Source organism: Oryctolagus cuniculus, chromosome 19 (assembly GCF_051225735.1).
Source record: "Oryctolagus cuniculus isolate XC-2025 breed Fujian yellow rabbit chromosome 19, ASM5122573v1, whole genome shotgun sequence".
Taxonomy (NCBI): Eukaryota; Metazoa; Chordata; class Mammalia; order Lagomorpha; family Leporidae; genus Oryctolagus; species Oryctolagus cuniculus.
Window position 1 is genome coordinate 71,448,649 of NC_142885.1, and position 11,750 is coordinate 71,460,398.

Here is an 11,750-nt window from a genome sequence, read left to right on the forward strand (position 1 = left end):
GAACGTCCAGACCCGGCCGACCACCTGCCAGGAGGGCCTCTCACGGGAGGGCAGGGGCGCATCGAAGGCCAGCGGCGGGACGGACGCCCCGGGGGGCGCGGGGCAGCGAGGCTGCAAGGTTCGACGGCGCGGACGGGGCCCCCCACGCGGCCGCCGCGCACGGGGGAGGCGAGGGTGCACCCGAGCGCCGAGCGCGCAGGGCGCAGGGCGCGGTCAGCGGGGCCCGTCCTGCCCGCCGTGAGCTGGGTGGACCCCCGCAGGCTCACTCCTCGGTGCTGTGGGGCCGGGGGGCCCCTGCCTTCCTACCCAGTAGGCGCTCGCGGACGGCCACTCCCGGGACAGGCGCCGAGAACACAGTCGCGCGCAGGAACCGCCGGCCCCGCCGGCCCCGCCGAGCTCAGCTCCCCGACCCGGAACCTCAGGCGGGAGTCCCGGCCCGCTTCCGGCGAGGGGCGGGTCAGGAGGGCCGCTTCCGGCGAGGGGCGGGTCAGGAGGGCCGCTTCCGGCGAGGGGCGGGGTCAGGAGGGCCGCTTCCGGCGAGGGGGCGGGAAAGACGGCTCGCTTCCGGCGTCGGTTCCGGACGGCAGTGCACCTTCTAGGAAATGCTAGGGGGGCTTCGCCGGCACCGCGCGCCGCCGGTCCTGCCAGGCCCACGCACAGCTCGCTGCGGACGCCCCCTGGGCTCCTCGGAGCCGGCCACCTCGCCCGCCTGCCGGCGCTGGCTGACCGGTGCCCCGCGAATGCCGGGCTGTGACTGAGGGAGGCCTGGCGAGGTGGCCCGGGCGGGGACTGGCCGGGTAGGGTCTCGGCGGGAAGGCGGACATGGTCCTGGCCGGCCTCGGGGCCTTCGGTGAGTCTGCACTTGCGCCTCGGGCGGACCGGCCGGCCCCGGCCCCGGCCCCGGTGCGGGTCCCCGCCTTGGCGCAGGGTCTGCGCTGACCGGCGACCCCCGCGCGGCCATGGAGAAGATGTCCCGCGTGACCACCGCCCTGGGCGGCGGCGTGCTGACCGGCCACACCATGCACTGCCACCTGGACGCGCCGGCCAACGCCATCAGCGTGTGTCGCGACGCGGCGCAGGTGGTCGTGGCCGGGCGCAGCATCTTCAAGATCTACGCCATCGAGGAGGAGCAGTTCGTGGAGAAGCTGAACCTGCGCGTGGGCCGCAAGCCCTCGCTCAACCTGAGCTGCGCCGACGTGGTCTGGCACCAGATGGACGAGAACCTGCTGGCCACGGCGGCCACCAACGGCGTGGTGGTCACCTGGAACCTGGGCCGGCCGTCGCGCAACAAGCAGGACCAGCTGTTCACGGAGCACAAGCGCACGGTGAACAAGGTGTGCTTCCACCCCACGGAGGCCCACGTGCTGCTCAGCGGCTCGCAGGACGGCTTCATGAAGTGCTTCGACCTGCGGCGCAAGGACTCGGTCAGCACCTTCTCGGGTGAGGCCCGCGCGCTCGGGAGTGCCCGCCTGCACGCGCCCCTGCGCAGGTCAGCTGGACACGGGGGGGGGGGCGTGGCTGGCCACTGGCCTCTGCGGGCAGCTCCAGCGCAGGCCACCTCGGGGACTCCTGGGGCTGCCGCAGGGCCGCCGGGTCCCCAGAGGGCTGTGTGGCCACGTCGGCCCGCTCACGCGCCCGCCCGCCGCCCGCAGGCCAGTCTGAGAGCGTGCGTGACGTCCAGTTCAGCATCCGGGACTACTTCACCTTCGCGTCCACGTTTGAGAACGGCAACGTGCAGCTCTGGGACATCCGGCGCCCCGACCGGTGCGAGAGGATGTTCACGGCCCACCACGGCCCCGTCTTCTGCTGCGACTGGCACCCCGAGGACAGGTGCGGTGGGGGGCGGGGCCGAGGCGGGGCGGAGCCCGCGCGGCGGCCGGGACAGGATGGGGGAGACCTGGGACGGGACCACGGGGTTCCCTCCCTGCCTGCCAGGGAGCGGCACTGAGGCCCGGGGCTCCCGCAGGGGCTGGCTGGCCACGGGCGGCCGGGACAGGATGGGGGAGACCTGGGACGGGACCACGGGGTTCCCTCCCTGCCAGGGAGCGGCACTGAGGCCCGGGGCTCCCGCAGGGGCTGGCTGGCCACGGGCGGCCGGGACAAGATGGTGAAGGTCTGGGACATGACCACGCCCCGCGCCAAGGAGACGCACTGTGTGCAGACCATCGCCTCGGTGGCCCGCGTCAAGTGGCGGCCCGAGTGCCGCCACCACCTGGCCACGTGCTCCATGATGGTGGACCACAACATCTACGTGTGGGACGTGCGCCGGCCCTTCGTCCCGGCCGCCATGTTCGAGGAGCACCGCGACGTCACCACCGGCATCGCCTGGCGCCACCCGCACGACCCCTCCTTCCTGCTCTCGGGCTCCAAGGACAGCACGCTGTGCCAGCACCTGTTCCGTGACGCCAGCCAGCCCGTGGAGCACGCCAACCCCGAGGGCCTCTGCTACGGCCTCTTTGGGGACCTGGCCTTCGCTGCCAAGGAGAGCCTGGTGGCCGCCGAGCCTGGGCGCAAGCCCTACGCGGGCGACCGGCGCCACCCCATCTTCTTCAAGCGCAAGCTGGACCCGGCCGAGCCCTTCTCGGGCCTGGCGTCCAGTGCCCTCAGTGTCTTCGAGACGGAGCCGGGAGGGGGCGGCGTGCGCTGGTTTGTGGACACGGCCGAGCGCTACGCCCTGGCCGGCCGGCCGCTGGCCGACCTCTGTGAGCACAACGCCAAGGTGGCTCGGGAGCTGGGCCGTAACCAGGTAGGTCAGGCTGGGCCCAGGGAGGGGTGGCCGCCCCCCCCAGCCGAGGGAGGGGTGGCCGCCCCAGAGCTGCGCCCGCCCCCCCCCAGCCGAGGGAGGGGTGGCCGCCCCAGAGCTGCGCCCGCCCCCCCCAGCCGAGGGAGGGGTGGCTGCCCCAGAGCTGCGCCCGCCCCCCCCAGCCCTTGGCTCTGGCCGGTCCCCATGACCAGGCTTGCTGCCGGCACCGAGGGGCTGGGGTCTCGGCCCTGGCTGACGCCCTGCCTGCGGTGGCGGCGCGGCCTGCCGTCCCTCCGGGGTGCACAGTGGCGAATGCGTGCAGGTGGCGCAGACGTGGACCATGCTGCGGATCATCTACTGCAGCGCCGGCCCGGGGCCGGCCGCCGGCCTCAACCACAGCCTGGGCAAGGGCGGCCCCTGCGGCCTGCCGCTCATGAACAGGTAGGCGGCGCGCGGCCGGACGGGCGGGGGCGGGGCGTGCGCGCGCGGCCTGCCCACCCCTGCGGCTTCCCTGCCCCCAGCTTCAGCCTGAAGGATATGGCCCCAGGGCTGGGCAGCGAGACGCGGCTGGACCGCAGCAAAGGGGACGCCCGGAGCGACGCGGCTCTGCTGGAGTCCTCGGCCACGCTGCTCACCAACGAGGGTAGGGGGCGGCCTGGGGCGGGGCTGCGGCGGGCGCTGGGGGGCGGGGCGCTGACGGGGGCGGGGCGCTCATGGGGGGGCTGCCCACAGACAACGAGGAGACGGAGGGCAGCGACGTGCCCGCCGACTACCTGCTGGGCGACGCCGAGGGCGAGGAGGACGAGCTGTACCTGCTGGAGCCGGAGCACGCTCACCGTGAGTGGGGGAGTGGGGGGCTCGGGCGGGGCCCTGCGGGAACACGCTCACCGGGAGTGGGGGAGTGGGGGGCTCGGGCGGGGCCCTGCGGGAACATGCTCACCGTGAGTGGGGGAGTGGGGGGCTCGGGCGGGGCCCTGTGGGAACACGCTCACCGTGAGTGGGGGAGTGGGGGGCTCGGGCGGGGCCCTGCGGGAACATGCTCACCGGGAGTGGGGGGCTCGGGCGGGGCCCTGCGGGAACACGCTCACCGGGAGTGGGGGAGTGGGGGGCTCGGGCGGGGCCCTGCGGGAACATGCTCACCGGGAGTGGGGGGCTTGGGCGGGGGCGGGGGCCCGGGCCCACCTCCGGCCCTGCGGGAACACGCTCACCGGGAGTGGGGGAGTGGGGGGCTCGGGCGGGGGGCGGGGGCGGAGGCCCGGGCCCACCTCTGGCCCTGCGGGAACACGCTCACCGGGAGTGGGGGAGTGGGGGGCTCGGGCGGGGGGCGGGGGCGGAGGCCCGGGCCCACCTCTGGCCCTGCGGGAACACGCTCACCGTGGGGGAGTGGGGGAGTGGGGGGCTCGGGCGGGGCCCTGCGGGAACACGCTCACCGGGAGTGGGGGAGTGGGGGGCTCGGGCGGGGGCGGGGGCCCGGGCCCACCCCCGGCCCTGCCTCGCAGCCGAGGAGCCCGAGTACGTGCTGCCGCAGGAAGCCTTCCCGCTGCGCCACGAGATCGTGGACACGCCCCCCGGGCCCGAGCACCTGCAGGACAAGGCGGACTCGCCGCACGTGAGCGGCAGCGAGGCGGACGCGGCGTCGCTGGCGCCCGTGGACTCCGCCTTCTCGCTGCTGTCCGTGTCGCACGCGCTGCACGACAGCCGCCTGCCGCCCGACTTCTTCGGCGCGCTGGTGCGCGACATGCTGCACTTCTACGCCGAGCAGGGCGACGTGCAGACGGCCGTGTCCGTGCTCATCGTGCTGGGCGAGCGCGTGCGCAAGGACATCGACGAGCAGACGCAGGTGGGCGGCGCGGCCCCGGCGGGCGGGCGGGTGGGCCCCTCCCCGGGCGCGCGCGCGCGCTGAGCCGCCCGCCTCCCCGCAGGAGCACTGGTACACGTCCTACATCGACCTGCTGCAGCGCTTCCGCCTCTGGAACGTGTCCAACGAGGTGGTGAAGCTGAGCACCAGCCGGGCGGTCAGCTGCCTCAACCAGGCGTCCACCACGCTGCACGTCAACTGCAGCCACTGCAAGCGGCCCATGAGCAGCCGCGGCTGGGTGTGCGACCGCTGCCACCGCTGCGCCAGCGCCTGCGCCGTGTGCCACCACGTGGTCAAGGGGCTGTTCGTGTGGTGCCAGGGCTGCAGCCACGGCGGCCACCTGCAGCACGTCATGAAGTGGCTGGAGGGCAGCTCCCACTGCCCGGCCGGCTGCGGCCACCTGTGCGAGTACTCCTGACCGAGACCAATAAAGCGGGCGCGTGCGCGCCGTCTGTCGCTGCTGCGTCGCCAGTCTCTGCGCGCCACCGCCGCCGGGCAGCGTCGCCATGGCCACCGGCCGCCCCGCCTCCCGGAAGCACTCCTGCCGGGGGCGGGCTGAGGGCGGCCACTTCCGGGAGCCCAGCCGTCACCGTCGGCCAATGGCGGGCCGGGGCCGGGGCGCGGGGCCGGGCTCCCGGCGTGCTGCGCGGCGCGGTCGCGGCTCGGGAGACGCCGGGCTCATGGCGCGGCTAGCGGGGTGGCCGCTGCTGCTCTGCGCGCTGATGGCGCTGGCGGGGCCCAGCTCCGCGGAGGCAGGCGACGGGGGATGGTGAGCCGCGGCGGGCGGGCGGGCGGGGCGGGGCGGGGCAGCGCGGACCGGCGCCGCTGACCCGATGTGCCGGCAGGCGGCGGGGCGGGCCAGGGCCGCCGGAGGAGGCACTGTGCACCGTGGAGCGCCGGGCCGACCTCAGCTACGCCGAGTTCGTGCAGCGGTACGTGCGGGAGTGGGCGCGGGCGCGCGGGGCAGGCCGGGCCGGGCCGACCCGACTCGACCTGACCGCGCGCCTCCCGCTCCCCAGCTACGCCTTCCAGAGACCCGTGGTCCTGCGAGGGCTCACGGACAACTCGGTGAGGGCGCGCGCTGGCGCGGAGGGTGGGTCCCCTGCCGAGCAGGGCCCGTGCCGAGCCGCTGTCCTGCCCCGCAGCGGTTCCGCGCCCTGTGCTCCCGCGAAAAGCTGCTGGCCTCGTTCGGGGACCGCGTGGTCCGGCTGAGCACCGCCAACACCTACTCCTACCGGAAGGGTGAGCCGCCCCGCCCCTGGCCCCGAGCCCCGGCCGCCCGGTCGTGACCGGCCACTCCCCCTCTCCCGCAGTGGACCTGCCCTTCCAGGAGTACGTGGAGCGGCTGCTGCGGCCCCAGGACCCCACCTCCCTGGGCAATGGTGAGCCGGGCCCGGGGGCCACGGGCGAGGGGCCGGGGTGGTGCCCGGGGCTGACCCCGCCGCCCCGTCCGCCGCAGACACCCTGTACTTCTTCGGCGACAACAACTTCACCGAGTGGGCGTCTCTGTTCCGGCACTACGCCCCGCCGCCCTACGGCCTGCTGGGCACGGCGCCCGCGCACAGCTTCGGCGTGGCAGGTGCTCCCGGGAGCCGGGGACGGGGGCAGGGCAGGGGGGTGTGGTTTTTTGCTCACCCGCCAAACCCACAGGCGCGGGCACCGGGGTGCCCTTCCACTGGCACGGGCCCGGGTATTCGGAGGTCATCTACGGCCGCAAGGTCAGTGCCGTGGGCAGGGGCTGGGCGCGCGGACCCGCGGACCCGGGGTGAGCGTGCGCTTCCCCTCCCCCAGCGCTGGTTCCTGTACCCGCCCGAGAAGACGCCGCAGTTCCACCCCAACGAGACCACGCTGGCCTGGCTCCGGGACACGTACCCAGGCCTGGCCCCGGCCGCGCGGCCGCTCGAGTGCACCATCTCCGCGGGCGAGGTCCGGGCCGGGGCCGGGGCCGGGGCCGGGGCGGGGGAGGCGAGGCCCCCCGCTGACGCCCGCGCCCCTCCCGCAGGTGCTGTACTTCCCGGCCCGCTGGTGGCACGCCACGCTCAACCTGGACACGTGCGTGTTCATCTCCACCTTCCTGGGCTAGCGCTCGTGCTCACGGACTTTATTGCAGGACAGGGGCGGCGCCGGGGCGGGGGCGGGGGCGGGCCTTGCAGGGGCTCAGTAGTCCTCCACCCAGCCGTTCTCCGAGATGAACGCGTCGATGACCTCCTTCATGGCCAGGTTGGGGATGAGCTGCTCCTGGGTCAGGGGGCTCCGGGTCACGGGGTCAAAGTGGCCCACGCGCTGCGGGGACAGCGGGGTCAGCGGCGCGGCGGGGCGGGGCGCCCGGCCGGGCCGCCGCGGCCGCACCCACCTGCAGGTGCTCCTCGATGTCCTTGCGGTCGTAGGTGATGCCGCTGGGGGTGATGCAGGGCTCCCGCATCAGCTCGAAGCTGATCTTGCCGCACAGATAGTCGGGGACGTCGCGCCTCTGCACACAGGGCGCGCTCAGTGGGCGGGCGGCCGGCACCTGCCCACGGGCCCCGCCGACAAGGCTCACCTTTCTCTTCTCGTCCACTTGCGAGAAGAGCTCGTCCATGTCCGCCAAGTACTTGTCCTGGAAGAAGCGAGGGGGCGCTGCCCCGGGGCCGCACACGGCCCTCCCCCGGCCCAGCGCCGCCTGCCCCCGCCGCCCCCGCCGCCCCCGGGGCCCGCGCCCGCCGGCCGGGCCGCCCTCACGTGCTTGGCCTCAATGCAGGCCTGCTGGGCGCGGACGTGGCCGTCGTCCTCGTCCCCCTCGTGGCTCCGCTGGCACTCCTCCAGCTCCCTGCGGGCGAGCGGCCGCGCGTCAGGACCCGCCCCGCCCCGCCCCGCCCCGCCCCGCTGTCAATAAACGCGCGGAGGGGCCCACCTCTCGCGCTCGGCCGCGATGAGCCTGGCGAGGTAGGCGTGCAGCTCGCTCTCCTGGTGGATGCGCCGCTCCTCCAGGCTGTTCCAGCGCTTCTTCTTGGCGATGCGCAGCGCGCTGGGGATGTCGTCGCCGAAGTTGAGCCGCTGCTCCTTGGCCAGGCTGTAGGCTGCGGGCGCGGGGCGCGCGGTCAGCCCGGCCGGCCGCCCGCAGCCGCGCCGCGCGCCCCGCGCCGCGCGCCCACCTCGCTGCAGGTTGGCGATGGCCTCGTCGTAGCTCTCCAGCTCCAGCTGGCACTGGCCCAGGAAGAAGTGCGCCTTCACCGACTGGCCGTCCAGCTCCAGCGCGCGCCGGCAGTCGGCCAGCGCCTGCTCGTGCTGCTGCATCTTCAGGTAGCACAGGGCGCGGTTGGTGTAGTACACCGCCACCAGCGGGTTGCGCGTCTGGGGAGAGCGGGCGGCCGCGCTGTGGGCGTGCGCGCGGGCCGCACCCGCACCGCACCCGCACCCGGGCGGCCGCCGCCGCCGGGGCCGAGTCAAACGCCCCAAGCCGGGGGGCCCCGAAGGGCCGCGCCCCGGCGCCAGGCCCGCCCCCGGCGCGGCGCACTCACGATGGCGCGGCCGTAGCAGGCCGCCGCCTCCGGGTACTTGCGGCCCACGAAGAGCCGGTTGCCCTGCTCCTTGAGCTCCTGCGCGCTCGGGCTCTTCTCGGGGCTGCCGCCGCCGCCCAGCCGCGCGCCGCCCTCCTTCTCCTCCTTGCCCTTCATGGCGCCGCGCGGCACGGCCTGGGCTCCGCTCGCGGGCTCCGCGCCCGGCCGCCCGCAGCCCGCGCCCCGCTCGGCCCGGCCCGGATCGCCGCCACCGGAACTTCCGGCCGCGGGGGGCGGGGTCGCGCGTGCGCGCTGCGGCGGGGTGGGGGCGGGGCCCGCCGCGCGGAGCCTCCGAAGGACCGCCTCCCTGCGGCCGGGCTCCGCCCCTCCGCGCACGCCCCGCCCCCCGCGTGGGGGCAGCGGGAGGCCGAGGCGTGCAGCGCGTGCGGGCCCCCGGGGGCGGGCCCCGCCGGCGGAGACGACCCGGGACGCCCTGACCCGCAGCTGAGTACGGCCTCAGCTGCCGCAGCCGCCCGGGCACCCTGTGCGGCCCGTGAGGCAGCGTCCGCACAGGTGGGAGCGACCCCGCCGGCGCCGCCCCCTCGGCATGGGCGGTGGGACACCGTGCCTGACCGGCCCCAGCCTGGCCCCCTCCCCCACGGCGTGCAGGCCGAACTCGTGGGCCAGGACACCCACCGCCTGTCCCCTGGGGCCGCAGCCCAGTCCCTTCGTAGATGGGAGGGCCCCGCACGGTCCGCGGGAAGCGGGGGGCAGAGACGCCTCCAGACCCCGGACAGCCACCTGGTGCCGTGTAAAATATTTATTCACTCTGCAAAAGGCGCGGACCGCGGACCCGGGGGCGGGGCGGGGGCAGGGCCTCCCCTGTGCCCAGGAGGCGGTCAGGGCGGCGGGGGGACGTGGGCGCCCAGCAGGTCGTAGGCAAAGACGTTCCAGAAGACGGCGAAGAGCAGGAAGGTGCCGTAGGCCAGCAGGACCACCCACCAGCCGCACTGGTCCCGCAGGCGCTCCTCGTAGCTGCGTAGGATGGTGAGGCCCATGCTCACGCCCACCACGGCGCCCGCCAGGTGCGCCATGAAGCTGGGCTGCGGGCCCGAGGCGGGCAGCGGCGGCGAGAAGCGCAGCCACACGGCGCGGCCCACCTCCGAGCTCACTGCGGAGGGAGGCGGCAGGTGGGCGGCGCCCCGCCCGCGGGCCCGCCCCGCCCGCCCCGCCCCTACTCACTGCACACCAGGGCCAGCACCATCCGCAGCAGCTTGTAGGGACACCGCATCCCAGCCCAGTTCTGAGGGGCGCGGAGAGGCCGTGAGACAGGCCCGCGGCGCCCGCCCCGCCCCCCGCGGGCGCCCATTACCATGACGACGTTGGCCAGGTGCGCCGAGCACAGGGCGTAGACCCCGCCGGAGCCCCCCACCACGGGGGCCCGCATGTCGGTGATGGACACGGTCAGGGAGCCTGCGGGCCAGGAGGGCAGGGGTGAGGCCCGGCGGGCGGCGCGGGGCGGGCCGGGGCGCGGCGCCTCACCTGCCAGCACGCCCGCCAGGTACAGGAGGCTGATGCGCAGCGCGCCGTGCACCATCTCCAGGGGCACCCCGATCATCAGCTGCAGCAGGGCGTTGAACCCCAGCTGCTCCAGCCTGGCACACGGTAGGGGCCGTCACCGTCTGGGCCGCCCGCGCCCCCCCGGCCCCGCCCGGCGGCCGCACTCACCCCACGTGCATGAACATGTAGGTGAGGAAGCACCAGGCGCGGGCCCGGTGCCCCGGGTGGTACACGAGGGGGCTCTTCATGTACTCGGGGTGGTAGGTCTGCAGCACCCACTTGTTGAGCCGCGCCCCGTAGCACAGGAACACCACGATCTGGAGACACGACCGCTCAGGGCTGCGCCCAGCCGGCGGCCGGGGAGGCTGCGGGGCCCGGGGCGGGGGCCCACCTGCGCCAGGGTGACGGAGGCCATGAACACCGGGGGCGGGCAGCTGCGGTGCCTGGAGAAGTACCAGCGGCGGTCCACCTCGCAGGGCAGGATCTCGTAGGCCACGTACCGCACGAAGCGCTTGTAGAAGCCCAGGCCGGGCTCGTCCAGCAGCCCGTCCCTGGGCAGCGCCCGCTGGCCGTTGGCGATGGCCCGCTTGAAGCTGCCGGAGCGCCTGCTGCCGATCTGGGGGCAGGGCCGAGCGTGGCGGCCACGGCGCCGCCCTCCCCAGCACCCCCGCCCAGCGTCCCGCCCCCCCGCCCGGGCGAGCGCCCCCCCACTGACCAGGTCCACCAGCTCCTGGTAGCAGACCTGGCCCCGCTCGTTGCTCTGGGCCAGGGCCACCAGCATGTCCAGCTTGGCGGGGTCCAGAGGCAGCTCATGGCTGTGCACCAGGCCAGCAAAGGTGTCCACGCCAATGAAGCCAGTGTTCTCGGGGTCCAGCTGCTGCGGTGGGACAGCCACGGGCCAAGGCCTGAGACTGGGCCCAACCCCCGGACCTCGGCCGGGAGCAGCAGGCTGCCGGCCCTGCCCGGGAGGGGTGAGCCAGCCCGAGGGGCGCTGGAGCGCCTGCCCTCCCTCCCTCGAGCCGTGGTCCAGTCAGCCGGCCCCTGGGGGGGGGGGGGGCCCAGGCCGTGCAAGCAAGGGGCTTGGGGGAGCATGCGCCCCCGCCCCCCAACTCTGGGCGCCGGCCCCGCGGGACCCCCCGCACCTGCTCGTGGATGAGGTGCAGCAGCGAGCTCCTGTCCATAGAGCCAGGCGGGGCCGGGCCGGACCGGCGGCGGGCCGGGAGGGGCTGCTCTGCGGACCGCCGCTCCGCCCCAGCCGCCCCAGCCGCCGCTCCGCGCCGCGCCGCGCTCCAGCCGCGTCAGAGCCGCCAGCCCGCCCCGCGCGCCGCCGCCGCCGCCGCGGTTCGCGCGCCCTGCTCGGGGACGCGCAGCCTCAGGACACGCACCCTGGCCGCGAGCCCGCCCCAGCTCGCGCCCCGTCCCAGTGCCCTGCCCACCTGCACGCTGCCGGCGCCTGCTCGGAGCGGAGCCGAAATCCGTTCCCCCCGCCCGGCTCCTCCGACCCCGCGCGAGCTGCCCGGTTCCCCAGCGGCCCCCTCGCCTGTGCCTCGGCAGGGGAAGCCCTCCCTGGCCACCCCAGGCTGTGCCCCGCCCCGTCCCCCGCTGAGTGCCTCCACCCACAGCAAGCCCGCGTGCCGCTCCGGGCTGCACCAGTCCACCCTGATGCCTATCCCAGGCTGGCCTGGAGGCCCCTGACCGCTCCTGCAGCTGGACACAGGGCCTCCAGCCCCAAGGTGCGAGAGCTGGGCTCGAGGAAGGGGCATCCAGAGAAACCCAGAGGTGGCAGGAGAGCCCCAAAGGGCAGGGCTATAGGTGGGATGGAAAGGGACAGGCCAAGAGGCTCGGTGACCACAGGACAGCAGATGCCAGCGGGGTCATCGCCCCACAGCTGGGCCCCAGGATGTCCTGGGCTGGACATGAAGCAGGCAGCCACAGGGCAGGGACTCCCGAGGCCCCGCGCTGCAGCTCGCTGCTGTGGGAGCCAGCCCCGCTCAGGGGCGGGCGCACGGCACACCCAGGCCCTAGGACGCTCAGCCAGGCTGACCGCACACAGGCGTGGGGGTGCAGAAGCAGGGCCAGGAAGACTGCCAGGGGCATGGTCAGCCCACTCGGC

The 11,750-nt window shown here is 75.5% G+C and overlaps 4 protein-coding genes across 15 annotated transcripts; 2 read left to right on the forward strand and 2 right to left on the reverse strand.

The window, feature by feature from the left end:
* Positions 1–431: 431 nt before the first annotated feature.
* Positions 432–5,057, forward strand: WDR24 (WD repeat domain 24). 2 transcript variants are annotated; one of them, XM_070064182.2, is made up of 8 exons: positions 432–1,440; positions 1,653–1,830; positions 2,074–2,746; positions 3,066–3,184; positions 3,265–3,386; positions 3,476–3,580; positions 4,243–4,583; positions 4,666–5,057. In XM_070064182.2, the coding sequence occupies exons 1-8, from the start codon at positions 960–962 to the stop codon at positions 5,017–5,019; spliced, it is 2,373 nt and encodes a 790-aa protein (XP_069920283.1). In that variant the 5' UTR covers positions 432–959; the 3' UTR covers positions 5,020–5,057. The 2 variants fall into 2 exon arrangements, with proteins under 2 accessions (XP_069920283.1, XP_089176807.1); XM_089320681.1 differs by having other exon boundaries at positions 3,075–3,184.
* Positions 5,032–7,508, forward strand: JMJD8 (jumonji domain containing 8). 2 transcript variants are annotated; one of them, XM_051842202.3, is made up of 9 exons: positions 5,057–5,370; positions 5,447–5,533; positions 5,621–5,669; positions 5,747–5,843; positions 5,915–5,983; positions 6,061–6,180; positions 6,252–6,319; positions 6,393–6,527; positions 6,604–7,508. In XM_051842202.3, exons 1-9 carry the CDS (start codon positions 5,108–5,110, stop codon positions 6,682–6,684), a joined length of 969 nt encoding a protein of 322 aa, XP_051698162.1. In that variant the 5' UTR covers positions 5,057–5,107; the 3' UTR covers positions 6,685–7,508. The 2 variants fall into 2 exon arrangements, with proteins under 2 accessions (XP_051698163.1, XP_051698162.1); XM_051842203.3 differs by lacking the exons at positions 5,747–5,843; positions 6,252–6,319 and having other exon boundaries at positions 5,032–5,370.
* STUB1 (STIP1 homology and U-box containing protein 1) lies at positions 6,688–8,367 on the reverse strand. Of its 2 annotated transcripts, XM_051842201.3 has the most exons (7): positions 8,099–8,365; positions 7,733–7,931; positions 7,492–7,657; positions 7,320–7,407; positions 7,141–7,197; positions 6,955–7,071; positions 6,688–6,884 (listed from the first exon to the last, which is right to left on the reverse strand). In XM_051842201.3, exons 1-7 carry the CDS (start codon positions 8,252–8,254, stop codon positions 6,759–6,761), a joined length of 909 nt encoding a protein of 302 aa, XP_051698161.1. In that variant the 5' UTR covers positions 8,255–8,365; the 3' UTR covers positions 6,688–6,758. The 2 variants fall into 2 exon arrangements, with proteins under 2 accessions (XP_051698161.1, XP_089176831.1); XM_089320705.1 differs by having other exon boundaries at positions 7,492–7,931; positions 8,099–8,367.
* Positions 8,368–8,447: 80 nt separating this feature from the next.
* On the reverse strand, positions 8,448–11,702 carry RHBDL1 (rhomboid like 1). Of its 9 annotated transcripts, none has more exons than XM_089320699.1 (8): positions 10,780–11,702; positions 10,353–10,514; positions 10,029–10,080; positions 9,806–9,954; positions 9,620–9,732; positions 9,450–9,550; positions 9,320–9,380; positions 8,448–9,248 (listed from the first exon to the last, which is right to left on the reverse strand). In XM_089320699.1, exons 1-8 carry the CDS (start codon positions 10,816–10,818, stop codon positions 8,594–8,596), a joined length of 1,332 nt encoding a protein of 443 aa, XP_089176825.1. In that variant the 5' UTR covers positions 10,819–11,702; the 3' UTR covers positions 8,448–8,593. The 9 variants fall into 9 exon arrangements, with proteins under 9 accessions (XP_089176825.1, XP_089176824.1, XP_069920292.1 ...); XM_089320704.1 differs by having other exon boundaries at positions 8,883–9,112; XM_070064192.2 differs by having other exon boundaries at positions 8,883–9,112; positions 10,029–10,253; positions 10,780–11,158.
* Positions 11,703–11,750: the final 48 nt, after the last annotated feature.

Bases quoted from the DNA above. Each gene is read 5' to 3' on its own strand.
- WDR24 (XM_070064182.2), top strand. From the start codon at position 960: ATGGAGAAGATGTCCCGCGTGACCACCGCCCTGGGCGGCGGCGTGCTG. The intron at 2,747-3,065 runs GTAGGTCAGGCT...GAATGCGTGCAG, and splicing joins GGGAGCTGGGCCGTAACCAG to GTGGCGCAGACGTGGACCAT. The intron at 4,584-4,665 runs GTGGGCGGCGCG...GCCTCCCCGCAG, and splicing joins ACATCGACGAGCAGACGCAG to GAGCACTGGTACACGTCCTA.
- JMJD8 (XM_051842202.3), top strand. From the start codon at position 5,108: ATGGCCACCGGCCGCCCCGCCTCCCGGAAGCACTCCTGCCGGGGGCGG. The intron at 5,844-5,914 runs GTGAGCCGCCCC...CCTCTCCCGCAG, and splicing joins CACCTACTCCTACCGGAAGG to TGGACCTGCCCTTCCAGGAG. The intron at 6,528-6,603 runs GTCCGGGCCGGG...CCCCTCCCGCAG, and splicing joins GCACCATCTCCGCGGGCGAG to GTGCTGTACTTCCCGGCCCG.
- STUB1 (XM_089320705.1), bottom strand. From the start codon at position 8,254: ATGAAGGGCAAGGAGGAGAAGGAGGGCGGCGCGCGGCTGGGCGGCGGC. The intron at 7,408-7,491 runs GTGGGCCCCTCC...GCTCGCCCGCAG, and splicing joins ATCGCGGCCGAGCGCGAGAG to GGAGCTGGAGGAGTGCCAGC. The intron at 7,198-7,319 runs GTGAGGGCGGCC...CGCTTCTTCCAG, and splicing joins CCTGCATTGAGGCCAAGCAC to GACAAGTACTTGGCGGACAT.
- RHBDL1 (XM_070064191.2), bottom strand. From the start codon at position 10,818: ATGGACAGGAGCTCGCTGCTGCACCTCATCCACGAGCAG. The intron at 10,515-10,779 runs GTGCGGGGGGTC...GTCCCACCGCAG, and splicing joins TGCACCTCATCCACGAGCAG to CAGCTGGACCCCGAGAACAC. The intron at 9,249-9,319 runs GTGAGTAGGGGC...CTCCCTCCGCAG, and splicing joins GGTGCTGGCCCTGGTGTGCA to TGAGCTCGGAGGTGGGCCGC.